A 20,883-nucleotide genomic window follows, 5' to 3' on the forward strand; every position below is an offset into this window, starting at 1 on the left:
CCCATTCGAGGGGGATCAGAGCTATCTGAGCAAAGAGACAGGCACAAAACAGTCTGCTTCCACCACTGAAATGATCCAGCCTTTGCAGCATGGAAAAAGCCACGGATCAAGGATCTCAGTCACCCAGGTGAGTAAACTGGTCACTTTTGTGACACTCGGTGGGCGCATTGCCATTCCATCAGATGCATGGATATTTATTTATTTTTAAAAAAAGTTCTTTTTGCAAACCACTTGGAGTTTTTTGTTTTTTAATCAAGTGATGTACGTATACATGTTGTGAAATAACTAAATATATGAATAAATAGAACAGCACACTCGGGCTTTCTCTTGGCAAAATGGAAAGGGGATGGTTTCGACCAGGAGGGAAACAGAACTTCCTGGGACTCTTAGCTTTCCTCTTTTTTCTTTTCTTTTTTTAAAAGCATCAAGTTACCAGTCCCTAAGGGACGCGGGTGGCGCTGTGGGTTAAACCGCAGAGCCTAGGGCTTGCCAATCAGAAGATCGGCAGTTCGAATCCCCGCGAGGGGGTGAGCTCCCGTTGCTCGGTCCCTGCTCCTGCCAACCTAGCAGTTCGAAAGCACATCAAAGTGCAAGTAGATAAATAGGTACCGCTCCGGCGGGAAGGTAAACGGCGTTTCCGTGCGCTGCTCTGGTTCACCAGAAGCGGCTTAGTCATGCTGGCCACATGACCCGGAAGCTGTACGCCGGCTCCCTCGGCCAATAAAGCAAGATGAGCACTGGCAACCCCAGAGTCGGTCATGACTGGACCTAACGGTCAGGGGTCCCTTTACCTTTACCACACTTGGTCTCATCTGCTCGATCCACTGGGCCTGTCTTTGCATGCAGAGGAAGCCCCTATTTACACTTGCCCGTAAATCCCACCGAAATCAAAGGGACTTGCTTTGAGTGAAACTCAGGAAAAGAGAACAAACACTGAGTTATGAGGAGTTATTTTTATCATCTATAAAGCACCTAAAATATAGTACAGTGGTACCTCTAGATACAAACGGGATCCGTTCCAGAGCCCCGTTCGCATCTAGAGGTAAACGTAACTAGCGATGGCACGTCTGCGCACGCGCACATCGCTTTTCGCCGCTTCTGCGCATGCGCGTGATGTCATTTTGAGCGTCTGCGCATGTGCAAGCAGCGAAACCCGGAAGTAACGGGCTCCGTTACTTCCGGGTTGCCAAGGAGTGCAACTCGAATGTGCTCAACTCGAAGCATATTTAACCTTAGGTATGACAGTAAACACACACACACATACGACAAAGGAAAAACTCCCAACAACAACATGAGATTTTTCAACTCTTGCTCTGTTTTGTGATATCCGGACTGTACGCCAATCTCTCTCTCTGTGGCCTCAGTTTTGATATCTGCATGTGTGCATCTTTAACATTTCTTCCTAACTTATTTACAAAAACAAGTGGGATGTCAATCACAGAGTTTTGCAAGGCAGAAACACTTAATCCACCATCAAGCCCACTGTTTACACTGAGACATGCATACAAAATATTTGATAAAACAAATGGAGGGTCCGTGTATTCCTCTTCCATTTGCAGCCTGGAAATATCTCTGGTGGGGGTCTCCATTATTTTATGCCTTTAGGCACCTCTGGAATTTGGAGAAAGGGACATGCTGTCAATCAATAGCTGCCACAGCTGTGTGTGCCTTGCACAAAAGGAAAAGCTCTACTCAGCCAGAAATGGACAGTCTCTAACTTGCATGGCTGCTAAATGAGACACATCCTCTTTGCCCAAAAAAGCCATCCAGTTAAAGGCCCCTTAGCTGCAAGCCTTTCATTAAAATCACAGATCCAGCGTTGATCAACACCACCATTGACAGAGAGGTTGCTTCTAATACAGTGGTTGTTCTGGGAGGAAAATCCCTTATACGTAATAACCATTTGGTTCCATACCAATTCATGTCTCAGATTCCCATTGTGCTTATTGCAGCGCTGGCAAGCGCCGGATGTGTGATTTGTTGGATGGAGAACATATCAGTACGATCTCCAGTTTGATAGCAGTTTGCAAGGTACGCTGCATAAAAATCCACAAGGAAGATCGGTTTTAATTCTCCAGGATTGGATCTTGACTCCACAGAAATGCACGGAATCTGTATGTGGGTGGTAATTCTCTCTTGCTGTGTTTTGTGTGGCTGGGCACTTTCTTCCTCTCTGCACATGTACAGAGGTGCCCATGTTCTGTCTGTCTCACTGTGTATGTCTCTCCCCTTTTCCCCTTTCTTCTCCTCCCAAGACACAGGCAACTGTGCAGGCAGCACTGAAGGGGAGCCTTGCTTATATTAGGGCTGCCACATTTCCAAAAGTGAAAATTCCGGACACAAAAGTTTGGAGCCAAAGTTTAAAAAAACCACACCCCTTTTTATATAAGGTTCCAAGTGCTGGGTATATAATTCAAGAGGATATTTTGCTCTGTAAATGTAAGGTTGTCTGTAGTGATCAGGTGGGATTGCTATGTCCCACCTGATCACTACAGTTGTCCCATACAGTTCTGTTAATATTTCAGTTACCTTCTGCCAAAAATCTTTCAATATAGGATAATGAAAAAACATATGTTTTAGAGAAGCATTATCCCTATTGCATCTCCAGCAGTTAGATACCTTTGATAGCCCTTTTTTAAACAAATGTAATGGGATCCAGTATACTCTAAATATATATTTTTTTGTCTATGAGCCTCAGTTTAAGGTCCAGAGACACCCTTGTTATAGCAGTTAAAACAGTTTCCCACTGTGTGATCGAAACTGAGATCTCAAATTCTTTATTCCAACCCTCCCTCGATACCTGTATATCAAATTCGTTTGCCAATAACAAAGATTTATATATATGTTGATGGCTGGTTGATGGAACCTTACAAAAGGTCAATACGAGTGGACTCTCCCTGCCCTGACCACAGCAAAAAGACTGATACTGATGAATTGGAAAAATAAAAATGTGGCTCCCTTCTACGATTGGATTGAAGACTTATACAAACTCGCAGCATACGAACCACTTGCATATAAACGCAGACCTGAGTGTCCGGGCAGAACGATGGGGGTGGAGACGCTCCTTCAGATATACTGGGCCAAGGCCATTTAGGGTTTTAAAGGTCAGCACTGTGCTCCACAAGAAAGGCACAACACAGTGTCCTCCTCTGCAGACGTCATGCCACTCTGCTTACACAGAACATGTATCTGATACCCAAGAGGCACAACTCAGGAGCGCCATACTTGACTGTTATGCCATAGTTGAGTGTTATAATTCAGAGGTGGCAAGACTCTGAATCCATCACCTCACGTACACAGCTGACTTTGGCCTGCTAACTCTGCAGAAGGACGTCCCCACCGCCAAACTGCAAGATGCATTCGCAATCGCTTAGGCCAAAAAATGTGTCCACAGTTGCAACAACAAGGCCAGTTATGCCAAGCATGGCCTAAACTCGAGATAAGGGTCAGTGGATTTCCATTTCCGCTGCCAGCCATGGCAATCGCTTTCCCATGATCAGAAAAGGCACCGACAGAGAGGAGGGGGGCAACTGGGGCTGCAGTGTCCCCCAAAGCCCCCTGAGACAATTCGGGGGGAATTGAGAACCCGCAGCCACTGTGGAGCCCGGTCCTGTCACTGCCGGAGCAAGAAGGCTCCGAAACAGGAGGGAAGGAAATGGCGCTGGGTCTTAAAGCCGAGTTGCCATATGTCCGGGAAAACCCAGACATGTCCTCTTTTGGGGGCCAACATGCCCATCCAGGTGGATTTTTACATTTTAAAGGAAATGTCCGGGTTTGGGGTTTTTAATTGGGGGGGCATATGCAAGCTCGGGAGGGCGCTGTGCCCTAGAAGCAGACTCGCCACAGCAGAGAGGCAAAGATCAGGAAAGAGCTGGGGTCCTGCCTCCGCTCAGGCTGGCAGTAGCTCGAGCTGTCCTCTTTTTTGCTCTTCGATATGGCAACCCTCTCTTGAAGCTCTCTGCCGACAAGCCAACCTCCGTATCTGCCTTGGCAGGTCCAGATCCCCTTTTCATTTCGGCTAATTGGGACTAAGTTAAACCCCTCTTTGGAAAAGATGTGTGGAATAGGTTGCTGAGAAATTTGGCTGTTGGAGTCAAGGTTAGTGATGAAATTAATTCCTGTCGTAGAGTAGAATCAGAAGAGGAGACGGGTAGCTGTCTATGTTTCTATGGTTCTGGTCTCTGTTCTGCCCTCATTATCCTGCACATTTTTTATTTTTTTTAACCAATTTTATTAGAGTTTATAAAGAGAAATACAAAACTTAATACCAAATCTCTTTTTTTAGCCAACGTTAATCTAAGTTTTCATCTATTATTTATTTGTTGAATTAATATACCGCCCTAAACCCAGAGGTCTCAGGGCAGTTCAATGAAATAAATGAAATGAAATGAAAACATAGAGGAAAAGTAAAAGTAAAGAAAGAGGGGGGAAAAGAAAAAACTAAGAAGAAACAGAAAAGAGCTTCAAAGAGACAATGGGAAAGATAAATTATAGAAATTAAAATGCTTCCGATATGTCCAATCAATATAAACAATAATCACTTCTGCATGTTCTTGAACAGGAAAGGGAGCTTTTCTCAGCCGGAGAGGGAGATCCCTGGGATTTTTCTGCAGTCTCTTGATCCCCCTCCTTTGCTTCAGCCTCAGAGTCTGAACTGCTCTCTGTCCCTGGCTCTCCCTGCTCACTAAGCCCTGTTGCCCCTTCAGCATCCGACACACACTTCCCACACTTCTCCCTCTGACCTCTCCTTGGTGTTCCATCACCAATCCCCAGGCTCTTCTGGGGTTTCCCTTGGGGGTTCCCTGGCTGGGGGCTCCCACCACTCCTGGGAGCCAGTGTGGTGTAGTGGCTAAGAGCGGTGGACTCATAATCTGGTGAACCAGGTTCGCTTCCCGCTCCTCCACATGCAGCTGCTGGGTGACCTTGGACTAGTCACACTTCTCTGACGTCTCTCAGCCCCACTCACCTCACAGAGTGTTTGTTGTGGGGGAGGAAGGGAAAGGAGATTGTTAGCAGCTTTGAGACTCCTTAAGGGGAGTGAAAAGCGGGATATCAAGTCCAAACTCCTCCTCCTCCTCTTCTTCTTCTACTTCTTCTTCTTCTCTTTGTCCAGCCATTCCCTGACATCTTGCACCTCCCGCTCGCTGCTAGGGATCTACATCCACGCACCACAGCTTTGGAGCAGTACACCATTCAATTCCTCAACTGGAAACATCAGGAGGCTGCAAATCCTAGACTCATCAAGTTGGAAGGTACCCGAGGGTCATCTAGTCCAACCCCCTCCAATGCAGAAATCTTTTGCCCAACTTGGGACTCAAACCCACAACCCTGAGATTCAGAGTTTCGTGCTCTACCTTTGCCGGGAAATTAAAGTCTCCATTTCAGGGTGGGGGAGTCAGGAAGCTTGTGGAAGTGCTGTGACATGCCCCTTGGGAGCCCTCTCCTTCCACAGCCGCCACGGGGTGCAAACACCCAGCGTCCCAGAAGAGGTGCATTTGCACTCCCTGCCAGAGGGTGCAACTCTCCCCTTGCTGCTTTGAAGGAAGGAGCCCTTTCCACCAAGCAAAGGGGTTTTCACGTTAGGTATAATTGGTTTAACTCACACTGAAATGGGAATGCCTGTGTGTTGGTGAAAAGGTTTAACAGAGATTTTCCATGGGGTTATATTAAAAGCAAGAAAAGTCATCTCTGAGTTTTAACCAGTTGACAAATGAACTGGTTGTTGTTCTCAAGGAGGTAAGAGGTGAGTGTATAACCTTAGATCACATGTGAGGTTATCATATTGCAAATCTGCTAACTTGGAAGGGTGATGGCTCTTTCTCTGTTCTCAAACTCCATGGAGTAACAACTTCCCTTCATTGGGGTTTCTTTAAAGCAGAGGTTGGATGGCCATCCGTCATGGATGCTTTAAGCTGAGATTCCTGCTTTGCAGGGGGCTGGACTAGATGACTCTTGGTGTCCCTTCCAACTCTACAATTCTATGATTCAATGTAAATGGCTTTTCAGGAGCACAGCCTTGGGGGCTGAAATGCCAGAATGCTGGCAATGAAGCCTGTGTGAGAGAAAGAGCTATGTTTGCCCGCTCTGATTATAAGTTTATTTTATTTGTAAGATGCGGAGCCCATGCTGGACAGCACAAGATATTATACGGATATTTTGAATATCTCTTTGATGCTTTTGTTACGTTTTTAAAGAAAGTTCTGTAAGTCAAAGTTTGGGTCGGGACAATGCTTCATTCCCAAAGGACTCAGTTTTTATGCATCCAGTCTGTTCAAACTGCGCAATATCAGCATCTGCAATATTCCATACCACCCAAAGTCTTGCGGGCCAAAAGAGCCACATTTTTCAGGGGCAACAACTGGTTGCAGTCCATCTTTTCGGAGAAAATCAGGATCCACATTTCTTCGGGGCGGCCAGCAAAAGAGCTTCACGTGTGGACCAGATCAGGATTTGCATTTCTTCAAGGCTTGCTTGGCCAAAGAGCGACAGTCCCCGGGCATAGTAATAGTAATAATAATAATAATAATTTATTATTTATATGCCGCCCATCTGACTGGGCTGCCCCAGCCACTCTGGGCAGCTGCCATAATAAATTTTAAAAGCACAACATCACACACTAAAGATTTCCCTGAACAGGGTCACCCAAGTGCGACTCGCGGGTGGTGACTTCTTGGATCCCCTTGACAGGAGGAAAAAAGACCCAGAGGGGGAAAGGGGGCTTCTGTCAGTCACCAGTCCAGGCTCTCCTTTTGGCTGGTAATCTTCGGGCTCTTTTCGCCGTAGAACTGGGAGAACCAACGACGGTGCCTCTGGATCGCCCCATCTTCCTTCACCAGAAGCGGTTTGGAGAGGTATTGTTTGTGGTTCCATATCATGACGTCCCGCTCAAACTGAAAAAGGAGACCAACAAAGAAAGAAAAGTCACTCCACTGCAACGATCACGGCAGTAGAGGGACAGGCGTCTGCAGATCAGTCATAGGATTGTAGAGTTGGAAGGGACCTCGGGGGTCCAAACCCCTGCAACAGGAACAGGACAACAAGAATACCCCACCATTCAGCCAGGACACTGAGGTCCAGCGCTGAGGGCCTTCTGGTGGTTGCCTCACTGCAAGAAGTGAGGTTACAGGGAACCAGGCAGAGGGCCTTCTCGGTGGTGGCACCTTCCCTGTGGAACGCCCTCCCTTCAGATGTCAAGGAAATAAACAACTATCTGAGTTTTAGAAGACATCTGAAGGCAGCCCTGTTTAGGGAAGTTTTTAATGTTTGACATTAATATCATGTTGGAAGCCACCCAGTGGCTGGGGAGGCCTGGCCAGATGAGTGGGGTATAAGTAGTAAATTATTATTATCATTATTTTATTATGGATAGCTCAATTGGCGAGAGCATGGCATCTATAATGCCAAGGTTGCAGATTCAATCGCCGTAAGGGACAGCGGCATCTTCCTGCATTGCAAGTGGTTAATGACCCTCGGCGTCGCTTCTCATTCTACAGTTGGAGGTTTCCCTGATATAAGAATCTGCATGCGGTCCCCTGAACTGAGACAGAGCGTGGAGAGAAGCACAAAACCTGCACTAAGATGCAGCTGGCAGGGAACGGGGATGGAGTGCAGGAGTTCTTTTGATAGACTTTGCCCTGCCTTTGATAGACTTTGCCCTGCACCCAGAGTTCAAAATCCACCAGCTGCGTTTTACCACAGGCGCAGGCCCACTTGCAACCACGCCGAAATCTCAGGGTGCCAGGTTGGCGCATTACATCTCCATATGGCTGCCCCCCCCCGGATCAATAATAATAATAATAATAATAGCAAAAAAAATGTGCCTAAACATTCCACAGTGTAAGCCGTCACCCAGGTTTAAGGTGCCATTTGGCGACTCACTTATGTATATGAGTTTCTAACAGTGGAAATTATTATTAATAATACAGTCAAATCTCGGCTCCCAAACGCCTCCGTTTTAGAAAGTTTCAGCTCCAGAATGCCAAAAACCAAGAAGTAACTGCTCTAGTTTTCGAATGATTTTCGAACTCCTTTTTTCCTCCATTGACTTTGCCACCCGCCCTTTGATCCTCGGTTTTTGTTTCGGAAGTCGAACAGTCTTCCGGAATGGATTACATTCGACAACCAAGGTTTGACTGTACAGTGGTACCTCGGGATAAGAACTTAATTCGTTCTGGAGGTCTGTTCTTAACCTGAAACTGTTCTTAACCTGAGGTACCACTTTAGCTAATGGGGCCTCCAGCTGCCACCACACCATTTCTGTTCTCATCCTGAAGCAAAGTTCTTAACCCAAGGTACTATTTCTGGATTAGCGGAGTCTGTAACCTGAAGTGTAGGGACGCGGGTGGCGCTGTGGGTAAAACTTCAGTGCCTAGGACTTGCTGATCGCGGCGGGGTGAGCTCCCGTCGTTCGGTCCCAGCTCCTGCCCACCTAGCAGTTCGAAAGCACCCCTAAGTGCAAGTAGATAAATAGGTATCGCTTTATAGCGGGAAGGTAAACGGCAGTTTCCGTGTGCTGCTCTGGTGCTGGCTCGCCAGTGCAGCTTCATCACGCTGGCCACGTGACCCGGAAGTGTCCTCGGACGGCGCCCGCTCTCGGCCTCTAGAGTGAGATGAGCGCACAACCCTAGAGTCGGTCACAACTGGCCCGTACGGGCAGGGGTAACTTTACCTTTACCTTAACCTGAAGTGTCTGTATCCCGAGGTACCACTGTACATTCAACAACCGAGGTTTGACTGTAATACTAATAACAATCAATTATTTTAAAAGGCACCTAGACATTCCATGTTGGCCACTGTTACCGATGCTTAAGGTGGCATTTGGCAATTCGCTTATATATCTGAGATTATTGTTAGTATAAATTTCACTGCAAAAACAAATTGTGCCTCAACATTCTTCAGGGCCGACCATCACCCAGGTTGAAGGTGCCATTTGGCGATTCTCTTCCCTGTGTTTCTGATGTTGCCTGCCCCCTTCGTCAGGGGCGCAGGTCTGGCTGGCTTTCCAGCCCATGGGAAGGTCTCAGTCTCCCCCCACCCACTGCTTGGGTGCCCCCTGCTGGGACTCCCTACCTGGCTGCACTCTGCCCGGAGGACCATCTTGGGGATGAAGGCGGGAACGTTCTTCTGGAAGTATATTCGGTGGATCACCTGCTGCATGAGGGGCTCCACGGGGGTGACGCTTTGGACGATGATTCCTTGGCCCAGGAGGGGAAACCGAAGGACGAGGAAGACCAAACTGGGCCCCACCTGCAGGGGGCGAGAGAGAGAGACTGTCAACCAGCTTGGAGGCAATGCCATGGACTGTCAAGCTTATCATATGTGGTGGACTTGGGATAAAGTGAAGAAATTCTAGGAGCCAATCTATAATGAACTAAAGAAAATATTAAAATATGCCTTCCCCCAAAGACCAGAGGCTTTTTTGCTTGGTCTGATGGGAAAGGAGATTAAGATAAAGGACCACAGACTATTCATGTATGCCACAGCCGCTGCAAGGACTTTGCTGCCTCAAAACGGGAAATCACAAGAAGTTCCTACCATTGGGGAGTGGCAGTCGAAAATGACAGACTACGCGGAATTGGCCAAATTGACAGGAAGGATCCGGAACCAGGACGACCAGAGATTCCAGGACAATTGGAGTAAATTTACTGAGTATTTAAAAGACAGCTGTAAAAACTTAAAATCACTAGCAGGACTGAAGTAACTCCTACAATGTAAAATAGATAAGATGTGAGAATTTAATACTCAAAAAAAATGTGATTGTTGTTTAGTCGTTTAGGACTCTTTGTGACCCCCTGGACCAGAGCACGCCAGGCACTCCTGTCTTCCTCTGCCTCCCGCAGTTTAGTCAAACTCATGCTGGTAGCTTCAAGAACACCATCCAACCATCTCATCCTCTGTCGTCCCCTTCTCCTTGTGCCCTCCATCTTTCCCAGCATCAGGGTGTTTTCCAGGGAGTCTTCTCTTCTCTTGAGGTGGCCAAAGTATTGGAGCCTCAGCTTCACAATCTGTCCTTCCAGTGAGCACTCAGGGCTGATTTCCTTAAGAATGGATACGTTTGATCTTCTTGCAGTCCATGGGACTCTCAAGAGTCTCCTCCAGCACCAGAATTCAAAAGCATCCATTCTTTGGCAATCAGCCTTCTTTATGGTCCAGCTCTCACTTCCATACATCACTACTGGGGAAACCAGAGCTTTAACTATACGGACCTTTGTTGACAAGGTGATGTCTCTGCTTTTTAAGATGCTGTCATATAGTCAGGTCAGTTCCAATGCCTAAGCCAATACCGCTCACCTTCTGTAACCAATAAAGTTGTGGTCTAAATTTGCCCAATAACATTAACCTAATATCTGTGTCCTTGTGTCTTATTCATCAACGATGGGGTGGTCGCGGGGTCTCGGCACGCAGCATGATGCTGAGAACGCCACGTGAAATATACTCAGAGTCGCAAAGTGATTTCATGCTCTTTATTCAGCTCATAGTGGTGAGGAGGAATGAAAGTCCCCTCAAAGTATCTGCTTTATATACATTATTTACACAATGGGCTGCACATGATTGGCTAATTCCGGAATTCTACTGTAAGCCAATCAGGTTGTGGATTCACTTCTATCTGGAGCATGATTGGGTAGTTCCTGCCAACCAATCATACTGCTGCATTGTTCTAGGACCAATCAGATTGCTGCATTCTGAATCCTATTGTTCTAGGACCAATCAGACTGCTGCCTTTTGGATCCTCTTGTTCTAGGACCAATCAGACTGCTGCCTTTTGGATCCTATTCAACTCAGTACATAACGCCACGGTTGCCGTTTCGATCCCTGTATGGGGCAGCTGCCTTGCTGGGGGTTGGAAGAGAAGACCACTCCACAAATCCATGACAAGAGACAAGTCACACACTCACATTTCTCCGCCTCTTTCTGTGATGCTTCTATGATGCTTTCAGGTGGTCTTTGGCTAAGGGGTCAGGCAATGTGTTTAAAAGCTATGACCCAATTTTGTTCTGGGTCTTCATCTCCCTTCTGGGATGTAATAGCTGGGATTCCGGTTGGGCTAGATGTCCCTGGGATCCCCTCCAGCTCTACAATCCTATGGTTCTAGGATACTTAATTTCTGGGTCATGGGTTCAAATCCCACCTTGGGCCAAAGATTCCTGCCATGCAGGGGGTGGGGCTGAACCAGGTGACCCTAGAAAAAGTCGAGAAAGAACACAGCCTACAAACCATCCTCTTACAGCCTCTCCTCGCCACAGACTGTACCTGCCAGGCGGAAACTCTCAGGTCCATGAAGCTGAAGTGCTTTCCGAAGAGAGTGATGTTGTGCTTCAGCTGCAAGCGGGAACAGTGCGTGTTGGGCTCCGGATCAGGGTGCCAATCTGCCTGCGGTAGAAAAATGGTAGAGTCATAGAATTGCCAAGTTGGGAGAGTGATCTGGCCCAACCCCCTGCGAGACAGGAATCTTGACCCTGAGATACAGAGTCTTATGCTCTTCCGACTGAGCTACTGGGTGGGACCTGCAAGGGTCATCCAGCCCAACCCCGCTCAAAGCAGGAAACATTTGCCCAGCATGGAGTTTGAACCCACCACCCAGAGTTTTGGAGTCTCATTTTCTTCCTCTAGCAACCGAGCTAGAAATTATTGACTTTGGCGTTCAACTTGGCCAAGGTAACCCCAACCCTCCTTTCATAGAATCAGAGAGTTGTCGAGTGGGAATGGTCCCCCAGAGGTCATCTGGTCCAACCCCCGGCAATGTAGGAATGATATTTGTGCTTCAAACGCTGGGTCCCGCCGGGGGAGCCTCCTTTACCTGCCAGTGGTGCCGGAAGAAAGTCCAGAAAGGGGAGTCCATGTAGCGCAGGTCGGCTCCACTCAGGAAAGCGTGGCGGTGGAGGAAGGAGAGGTGGGCCGTATCTGCTCCGTTCTCTGGGATCTCCTGGCATGGAGAAAGGACAGAGCTGCCTGGAACTTTGCGGAGCCTCTGCCAGTTGGAAGGGGGTCCCCAAAGGTCATCCAGCCCAACCCCCACGCAAACATCAAATAATAATAATAATAATAATAATAATAATAATAATAATAATAATAATAATAATAATTTATACCCCACCCTTCCCTGTTCAAAAACTGGATGGCATCCAAGATGGGCATTCAACCTCTGCTTCAAAACAAAGAAGGAGACTCCACAACCTCCAGAGACCCTTCCAAGGGGCTGGCTTGGTCTTAAACAGTCCCCCCCCTTTTTTACCAATGAAATTATTATTATTATTATTATTATTATTATTATTATTATTATTATTATTATTTGCTATTTTCCACCAATGATATTATTATAAATAATAACAATAATAACAATTTCATTTCTATAGCACTTTATATTTTAAAGGAAAAAATCTCCAGGCTGTTGACAACCCATTAAGGAATCAAATCCAACAGTCCAGAATAAAATAACTTCAAGCTTCAAGGAAATCTCCCATTGCCAGTTCAGTGCAACAATAAAGGTAAAAAAACCAAAATTCAGTCCTGCTGGACTTTATAACATAATTGTAGAAGACAATTTTGAGCGTGCTTTTCCAAAAGTAGACAGTTGCCGTCATATGTTTTTATCATTAACAGCCACAGCCCAGTATCCCTGAAGGAGAGTCTCCACCCCCATCACTCGGCCTGGACACTGAGGTCCAGCGCCAAGGGCCTTTTGGCAGTTCCCTCACTGCGAGAAGCCAAGTTACAGGGAACCAGGCAGAGGGCCTTCTCGGTGGTGGCACCCACCCTGTGGAATGCCCTCCCATCAGATGTCAAGGAAATAAACAACTACCTGACTTTTAGAAGACATCTGAAGGCAGCCCTGTTTAGGAAAGTTTTTAATGTTTGAAGTTTTATCGTGTTTTTAATATTTTGTTGGGAGCTGCCCAGAGTGGCTGGGGAGGGTTTAAAGATATTATTATTATTATTATTATTATTATTATTATTATTATTATTATTATTATTATTATTATTATTATTATTATTATTATTATTATTATTATTCTGCTCTGCATGGGCTTCCCCTCCACACACTCTCCAACCCCGCACAAATCCTCCCACTGAGCCTTACCAAGTGCCACCATCAGATCATGCCGTGACGCCTGCCCACCCCCCTCCCTCGGGACCCCCGGCTTGTCACAGCGCCCTGCCTGGCTCTGCCCCCGCAAGCACCTCAATGTGCACGTTGACAAAGTGTTCGGTCAGGCCGCGGAAGGGGCATGGGCGCGGCAGGAACTCCTCGCGGTCAGGGACTCGCCATGTCGGGTCGATGCCGTCGCAGTGGTACCAGACCAGGACCATGTCGCTGACCTCGCACGACGGCCACACCTTGATCTTGGCGAATTCGGGCACTGCGGGGAGAGGGAGCGGGCATCAGAGGCAGCCCAGTGTCTCCTGATTCAGATGGAGGCCAGAGAGCTCAGATGAACCAAGCTATACATCCATGTTCAGCGCTTCCAGTGTGCTTGCGAACTGATAAGGAAAATCCTGGGGTGCGGATTATTCCATTGTCCAGCCCATAGCTGTCAACGTTTCCCTTTTTTAAGGGAAATTCCCTTATTCCAAATAGGATTCCTCGCAAGAAAAGGGAAAAGTTGACAGCTATGGTCCAGCCCGTCAGGGTGCCACTCCCTGCAGGTCCCTTTGGTCAGCAAAAGAAGGAGTCTCCAGCCAACTTAAAGAAGCAAAATGGCGGCCGGTAAACCTGATCTTTAATTGTTGCAGGAAGGTTCAAACACACCAAGAGTAGGAACTCTGAGCATTGGGGTGCGTGAGCTTTTAAGACCTCTCTCCATTTCCCATAACACATTCATCAACAGCATCATCGAGACATCACAGACATGTCCGTAGGAGTGTTTGGTGTGTTTGGAAGGAACAAGAAGCCCCGACAATAACGGACTGGCATGAGAATTTGCTACAAGAATTTGCTGAAATGGCGCAGTTAACAAATACCCTGAGAGGCAATTCAAAACAAAAATTTATGGGAAAGTGGGATAGATATAAAACATATGTTCAAAAATACAGTAAAGGTTCGCTATCTGTGCTAGCATTTGATTGACGTTGGAGTGAGACTGGAGTGAGACATATTGATATAGGAATGTATTAGAAATATACGTAATATGTATTAGAAATGTATTAGAAATATCTGTATTAGAAATATGTAAAGAAATATACAATAATAAGAGTACATTCATTTGTAAAAAAGGAATATACAACGGGAAAGACAGGGAGTCTATTGTGTTGGGATGTATATGATTTGGGGGGGAAATTTTGTTTTTGTTTTTTCTCTTTGTTCTTTTGTGTTTGTTCGTTCCATTTTCCTTCTAGGTATATAAAATTCGTATACAATTTATGTATACATGTTGGAAATTATATTATAGCAAGTCCTGTAACGTAATATGACAACGTTTACCGATGTAATATAAGAATGTTAACAAATAAATAAAATGCAAATTCAAGAAAAGAAAAGAAGTGTTTGGTGTGTAGAAACATGAGCCCACCGCCCACCCCTGTTCATCACCCTTCTTCCTGACACCTTTTAAGTACCTGCTTCCAGTGGCGGAGGAAGCTGCGTGGGCGCCTAGGGCAGCACGAGCCGCCCATAGGGGCTGGGCACCCCGTGGGGCCTCTGGAGTCTGCCTGCCTCCAGAGGCATAGCAAGCCCAGGTGGTACCCGGTGTGGAATTTTTTTTGTCAGCCCCCCACATCACAGCTTGGGGTAGGCTTGGGAGTCGCGGCCAAATGTCCACCCCCCTTCCTACGCCTCTGCGCCCCCACCCCACGACTCCCAAGTACCCCGAGCCGTCGGCGGAAGGGGGGGAGCTATGCTGCCTTGCCGGGGCGCTGGCAAAGCTATGTCCTCTCAGGAGCCACGGCTCCCGTCTGTCCGTCCCCCTCCCTCCCTCCTCAGCTCGCTGTAAAGCGGCAAAGTGGGAGCCGCTTATGGCAAGGCGGGGAGGGGGTCCTCCAGCTTGCCGTAAGTGGCTCCTGCTGGCAGCGGAGGGATCCCACTGCCATCCGTATGGCGCTCCAGCGGCGCCAGTGGCAAACTGCTATGTAAAGCCCATGTGCGACATTGCTACGCACAGCGCATGCATGTGACACTGCGCATGTGTTGTACGTAGTGGTTTGCCTCTGGCACCGCCCAAGAGCCGTACAGACGTTGGCGGGATCCTCTGCTCGTGGCTGCAGTTGCGAACGGAGGATCCTCCACATGCGGCGGTGGCGGCACGATGGCAGCTCGCACCCAAGCCCGGGGGGGGGGGCATGTGGGCCACTTGGGCCGGGCCTCCGAGCCTCGGTCAGCATATTTATCTTTTTTTTTCCATTTTGTCTTTATATGCAGATACGGTTCAAACCTTGAAATAAAATGATTTGTCAGCATAACTTTTGTGAAAATTATTTATATACTTACTTATTTATAAGACTTCAGTTATCCCCAGGGTAAAAAAAGGGGGGGGCACATTATCTACCTGGCCTGGGCCTCTGCCTGGCTCTGCAAGGCCCTGCTCACGCCGCTGCGCCCAGACCGGGGCGGCAGGGCAAGCACCCCACAGATTCCCACTATGTTACTCTCCCAAACATGGAACCCGGGGCACACCACTCCCCCTGCCCCCAACTTGCGACGCCACTGCCTGCCTCCTCCCACCCAGCTGCCCTACAGCTGAGGGGCAGGCAGCGGGTGGAACATTTGGGCAGCACAGAGCCTGCGTGCAGTGGCTCAGGAACGCAGCAGGCCCCACGGCGAGTGCCGACCGGCATTTTGTCACCCCCCTCAGTGGTGACACCCGGGGCAGCCCGTACCCACTGCACCCCCCTTCCTCCACCCCTGCTTGCTTCCCAAGAACAATAAAAGTGTTTACACATTGCCCTAGCTGCAAGGCTTTCCCCACAATTCTCCTCTGAAAGTATCAGGGTTCGATCCACCATCCCGATGGGTTTCTGTCTGGGGTTTGTGCTGCCCTTGATCGCCTCCTGCCTCCTATTGTGAGGCTGCGTTCCCACCTTATGGAGGGGCAAGGAGTGTGTGACCTTATGCTTAAGGGATTATGGAAGCAGGGGGAGCCCTAGATTCCCCTCTTCCAGAGGAGTCATTAGCCGTAGGAACCAAGGAAATCCATCAAACGGTTGAATTTTGGCGATTATTAGATTCTATGTTGGATAGTCAGGGGAAACAGTACGACGGATGGTATCTGCTTATTGCCACAGTTTTGTAGATTGCTTTTCTGAGCCTCTTTGCTGTTGTGTATTATGGTGCCTGTGTCAAAGGCCATTGCCCTGGCCTTAGTTTGAGGCTGTGGTGGGGACTTGGGATTTTGGGGGAGTCATTTAATTGCCCCCCATTCCTGGTTTTAACAGAACCTTTGCTTATCTTCAGGGATTTCTGCTTTGCCTGTGCCCACATGGTCTTGCACCCCCCCCCCCGTGAGGGCTGCCCCCCTTGGTCCCCAAAGTGCTGAGCCGCCCCCTGTCTTCCAGGCCCCAGGTGCGAAACACGTTCAGGGTTCAGTAAGATGGGCAAAGGCGGCTCACCTTTCTCGGCGTACGGGATCCTGACACACTTGCCGCTCTCTCCATCAAACTGCCAGCCGTGGAACGGGCACTCAATGCAGCTGCCCACCACCTGGCCTCCGACACCCAGGTTGGCGCCCAGGTGGGGGCAATAGGCATCCACCACACAAACTTTCCCATCCGAGTTCCGGAAGACGGCAAACTGCTCCCCTGCCGGAGGCAAAGAGAGAAGGCAGGATGAGGCCCAGGGAGCTAAGGCTGGCTCTTCTCTCAGCCAGGACGAAGGATCTGATTCTCAGCTGAGTGGGGGGAGCCCAAAGAGAATCCCTAGATGTAAGGCTGCCATATTTCATAAAGTGAAAATCCAGACACAAAAGTTGGACAAAGTTGGAGAGGGGGTAAAAATGACATTTTAACCAATTTAATAGGAAAATTGGGCTGTCGTGTTCCCAGGTTTCCCCAGACATTTCAAAAAATCCACCTGGATGCCATCCAACCTCTGCTTAAAAGCCCCCAAGAAACGAGAATGATTTCTTCACTCTTTGTCAAAAGCAATGGTAAGGCAAAGAATTATAGACACCAAGAGACAACAGGACTGCTTAAGGTGCCCCGTCTACAAAATTGTAGAAATCGAGAGAGATATAACTGTACAAGCAGCATATCTCTTTTTTTCTTGTATCCAAAAATGCAAGAAGGGCTTTCACACTTGCCAGAAGCTCGGCTCTGCCCTCGCCAGTCTTGGAAGGATCCTTTAAAAAAGTCCCATATGACCAGAGAATTTGCGCCTGTCCATTGGGGGATATAGGAAGCCCTGAACACATATTTTTTAGATGTCCCTTTTACAACGGGGCACGTAGAGAAACCATTGACCCCCTGCTGCTGAGGCTTGCAAAAATTCGGTAAAGCAAAAATTTGATCTTCTCCTGTTAGGCAAAGACCACAAGGCGACCCAGATTGTCGCCAGATTCGGCACACAGATCTGTAGGCGCAGACCATCCCCCGATTCAATCTAGTTTGTTAAGAAAATTCCCAAACCCAGATCCACGGGCGACTTTGGGTCATTTCTCTAAGGTAGTCTATTTTAAAGTTTTTATGTGTTTATATGCCTATCGCACTTTTAAACTTAAAATCCATTGTTGTATATTGTTTTAAATGTTTGTTTTGCTGCTGGGATTGTAGTTCCATTTGTGTTTCTCAAGCTGGTCTCTGACCGTAATAAATTTCATGTTCATGTTCACTCTTTGTTGCTGAAGTTGCACTCAGCTCTGTCCTCTGTTTTGGTGGCTCATGTGAAAGGGGTCTAGGAGCATCAGTGAACCACAAGCTTATCATGAGCCAACAGTGTGATGCGGCAGCAAAACAACAACAACAAACTAACGCTATTCTAGGCTGCATCCACAGAAGTCTAGTGTCCAGATCCAGGGAAGTCATAGTCCCACTCTATTCTGCCTTCGTCAGACCAAACCTGGAATACTGTGTCCAGTTCTGGGCACCACAATTTAAGAAGGACGTTGACAAGCTGGAAGATGTGCAGAGGAGGGCGACCAAGATGATCGAGGGTCTGGAAACCAAGCCTTCGGAGGGAGCTGGGTAAGTTTATCCTCAAAAAGAGGAGATATCTCAAGGGCTGTCACATGGAAGATGGAGCAAGCTTGTTTTCTCCTGCTCCGGAGGGAAGGACCCAAACAAATTGATTCAAGTTGCAAGGAAAGAGATTCTGGCTAAACATCAGGAAGAGTTTTCTGCCAGGAAGAGCAGAGTGACCTCTCTCCTACCTTGGAGGTTTCTAAGCAGAGGTTGGATGGCCTTCTGTCATGGATGCTTAATTGAGTTTCCTGAATTGCAGGGGGTTGGACTAGATGACCCTTGAGGTCCCTTCCAGCTCTATGATTCTATGGTGGGAAAGGAAAGCTGTTTGAAAGGGGTGACTTAAGGAGAAGAGTCCCGGAACGAAGAAAACAGGATTTCAGCCTAAAGCCGTAATTTGGGCAAATGCCCGATTTAAACAAAAGAGAGGCTGTTGCAAAAACGAGGCGTGGAAAAATCTCGCACCCACTTTGCTTGTGTGACACCCGGCATATGATAAGACGCAGCTTCACGCTTGGACAATATTCCCTAGAGCAAAACGCAGCTTGTTTTCTCCTGCTCTAGAGGGTAGGACGCGAACCGACGTCTGCAAGTTTTATCCAGCTCTGAGAAGAGGAGTGAGTCCGGGTGGGGCCAAACAGAGCCCATCCTGTCTACACAGTGGAGAAGCGGGGAATGAAAAGCAAAGTCTGCTATGCTCCATGGCTAGATATAGACTCACGGAAGGGTTGGAAGGGACCCCAACCCTGCAATGTGGGAATATGCAGCTGTCCCATACGGGGATCAAACCTGCAACCTTGGCGTTATCAGAAACACACTCTCACCAGCTGAGCATAAGGCTCTTAATCTCGGGGTCGTGGATTCAAGGCACATGTTGGGCAAAAGATTCCTGCACTGCAGGGGTGGGCTAGATGACCCTTAAAGGTAAAGGGTAAAGGGACCCCTGACCACTAGGTCCAGTCGTGACCGACTCTGGGGTTGTGGCGCTCATCTCGCTTTATTGGCTGAGGGAGCCGGCATACAGCTTCCAGGCCATGTGGCCAGCTTGGTTCTGGCGAACCAGAGCAGTGCACAGAAACACTGTTTACCTTCCCGCCGGAGCGGTACCTATTTATCTTCTGATCGGCAAGTCCTAGGCTCTGTGGTTTAACCCACAGCGCCACCCGTGGGCTAGATGACCCTTAAAGGTAAAGGGTAAAGGGACCCCTGACCGTTAGGTCCAGTCGCGGACGACTCTGGGGTTGCGGCACTCATCTCGCTTTACTGGCCAAGGGAGCCGGCATACAGCTTCCGGGTCATGTGGCCAGCATGACTAAGCCGCTTGTGGCGAACCAGAGCAGCGCACGGAAATGCCGTTTACCTTCCCGCCAGAGCGGTACCTATTTATCTCCTTGCACTTTGACGTGCTTTCGAACTGCTAGGTTGGCAGGAGAAGGGACTGAGCAATGGGAGCTCACCCCGTCGCAGGGATTCAAACCACCAACCTTCTGATTGGCAAGTCCTAGGCTCTGTGGTTTAACCCACAGTGCCACCTGCGTCCCTGCATATCCCTTAGGTCCCTTCTAACTCCACAATTCTAACGGTCTGCTACTGCTATGCTTCATACGGCATAAAAATCTAATCAAACAGCTCAAAAACAGCATGAGTAGCCGCCCAGTGCCTCTAGGGAACCCACAGTCATGCAGAGACGCATGGCTTCTCCAGAGCGCAGAAATGACTTTGGGTACGAGCTGCAGAATTCAGCTTTTAATAATAATAATAATAATAATAATAATAATAATAATAATAATCCGGTATTGTAAATTTAATTGTAAAATTAGTAAAACTTCCCCAGAGCACCATCTGTTGTGCATTGCAGGGGGTGGGACTAGATGACCCCCTGGGGTCCCTTGACAATTCTGGGCTTCTAAAATGCTGGAGAGCTCAGTTGGTTAGAGTGTGATTGATGACAACACCAAGGTTGCAGGATTGATCCCCATATTGGGCAGCTTCCTCCCTAGCAGGGGCTTAGACTAGATGACCCTCAACATAGGAGCCAACTATGCTTTGGCCCCCACAATCAAATATTTTAGGGGGCCGCCCCCCCCAAGTTGATAAGCATTGCCATTCAAACGGATTGTGTACATTTCCGAGCACAATTCAAAGTGTTGGTGCTGACCTTTAAAGCCCTAAACGGCCTCGGCCCAGTATACCTGAAGGAGCATCTCCACCCCCATCGCTCTGCCCAGACACTGAGGTCCAGCACCGAGGGCCATCTGGCGATTCCCTCACTGCGAGAAGCCAAGTTACAGGGAACCAGGCAGAGGGCCTTCTCGGTGGTGTTACCCTCCCTGTAGAACACCCTCCCACCAGATGTCAAAGAGATAAATAACTACCAAACTTTTAGAAGATATCTGAAGGCAGCCTGTTTAGGGAAGCTTTTAATGTTTAATAGGTTATTGTATTTTAGTGTTCTGTTGGAAGCCGCCCAGAGTGGCTGGGGAAACCCAGCCAGATGGACGGGGGGGTATAAATATATTATTATTATTATTATTATTATTATTATTATTATTATTATTATTACGCACTGCATCATGTGATCAATGTGGGCACTGCATCATGTGGGCCTGCGCCCCCCCCCAATATTTTATTCAAGTTGGCATCCCTCAGGGTCCCTCACAATTCAATGATTAGATGCCAGAGGTTTTCCACCTTTCTGAGTCTTCCTCCTTCTTCTTTGGCCACAGCGGTATCTCCGAAATAATTTTTGAGTCCACAGCTCCCTTGACCAACTACATC

General features: G+C 48.0%; 1 protein-coding gene and 1 long non-coding RNA gene across 4 annotated transcripts in view; one reads left to right on the forward strand and one right to left on the reverse strand.

Annotated features, from left to right (window-relative positions):
* Positions 1–15,223, forward strand: LOC310757373. 2 transcript variants are annotated; one of them, XR_014545118.1, is made up of 3 exons: positions 1–127; positions 12,354–12,485; positions 13,732–15,223. It is a non-coding gene; the product is annotated as an uncharacterized lncRNA (long non-coding RNA). The 2 variants fall into 2 exon arrangements; XR_014545119.1 differs by having other exon boundaries at positions 7–127; positions 12,371–12,485.
* LOC310757001 (cholesterol 7-desaturase nvd-like) overlaps positions 6,081–20,883 on the reverse strand; it is a 24,253-nt gene continuing 9,450 nt past the window's right edge. For both annotated transcript variants that reach the window (XM_083602072.1, XM_083602073.1), the window contains exons 2-7: positions 16,540–16,728; positions 13,180–13,358; positions 11,798–11,923; positions 11,251–11,370; positions 9,070–9,246; positions 6,081–6,890 (exon numbers count right to left, since the gene is read on the reverse strand). In XM_083602072.1, coding sequence (XP_083458198.1) covers positions 6,729–6,890; positions 9,070–9,246; positions 11,251–11,370; positions 11,798–11,923; positions 13,180–13,358; positions 16,540–16,728 — 953 coding nt within the window. In that variant the 3' untranslated portion in view covers positions 6,081–6,728. The remainder of the gene's footprint in view (positions 6,891–9,069; positions 9,247–11,250; positions 11,371–11,797; positions 11,924–13,179; positions 13,359–16,539; positions 16,729–20,883) is intronic.

Source organism: Podarcis filfolensis (assembly GCF_964270895.1).
Source record: "Podarcis filfolensis genome assembly, chromosome: 2".
Classification (NCBI taxonomy): domain Eukaryota; kingdom Metazoa; phylum Chordata; class Lepidosauria; order Squamata; family Lacertidae; genus Podarcis; species Podarcis filfolensis.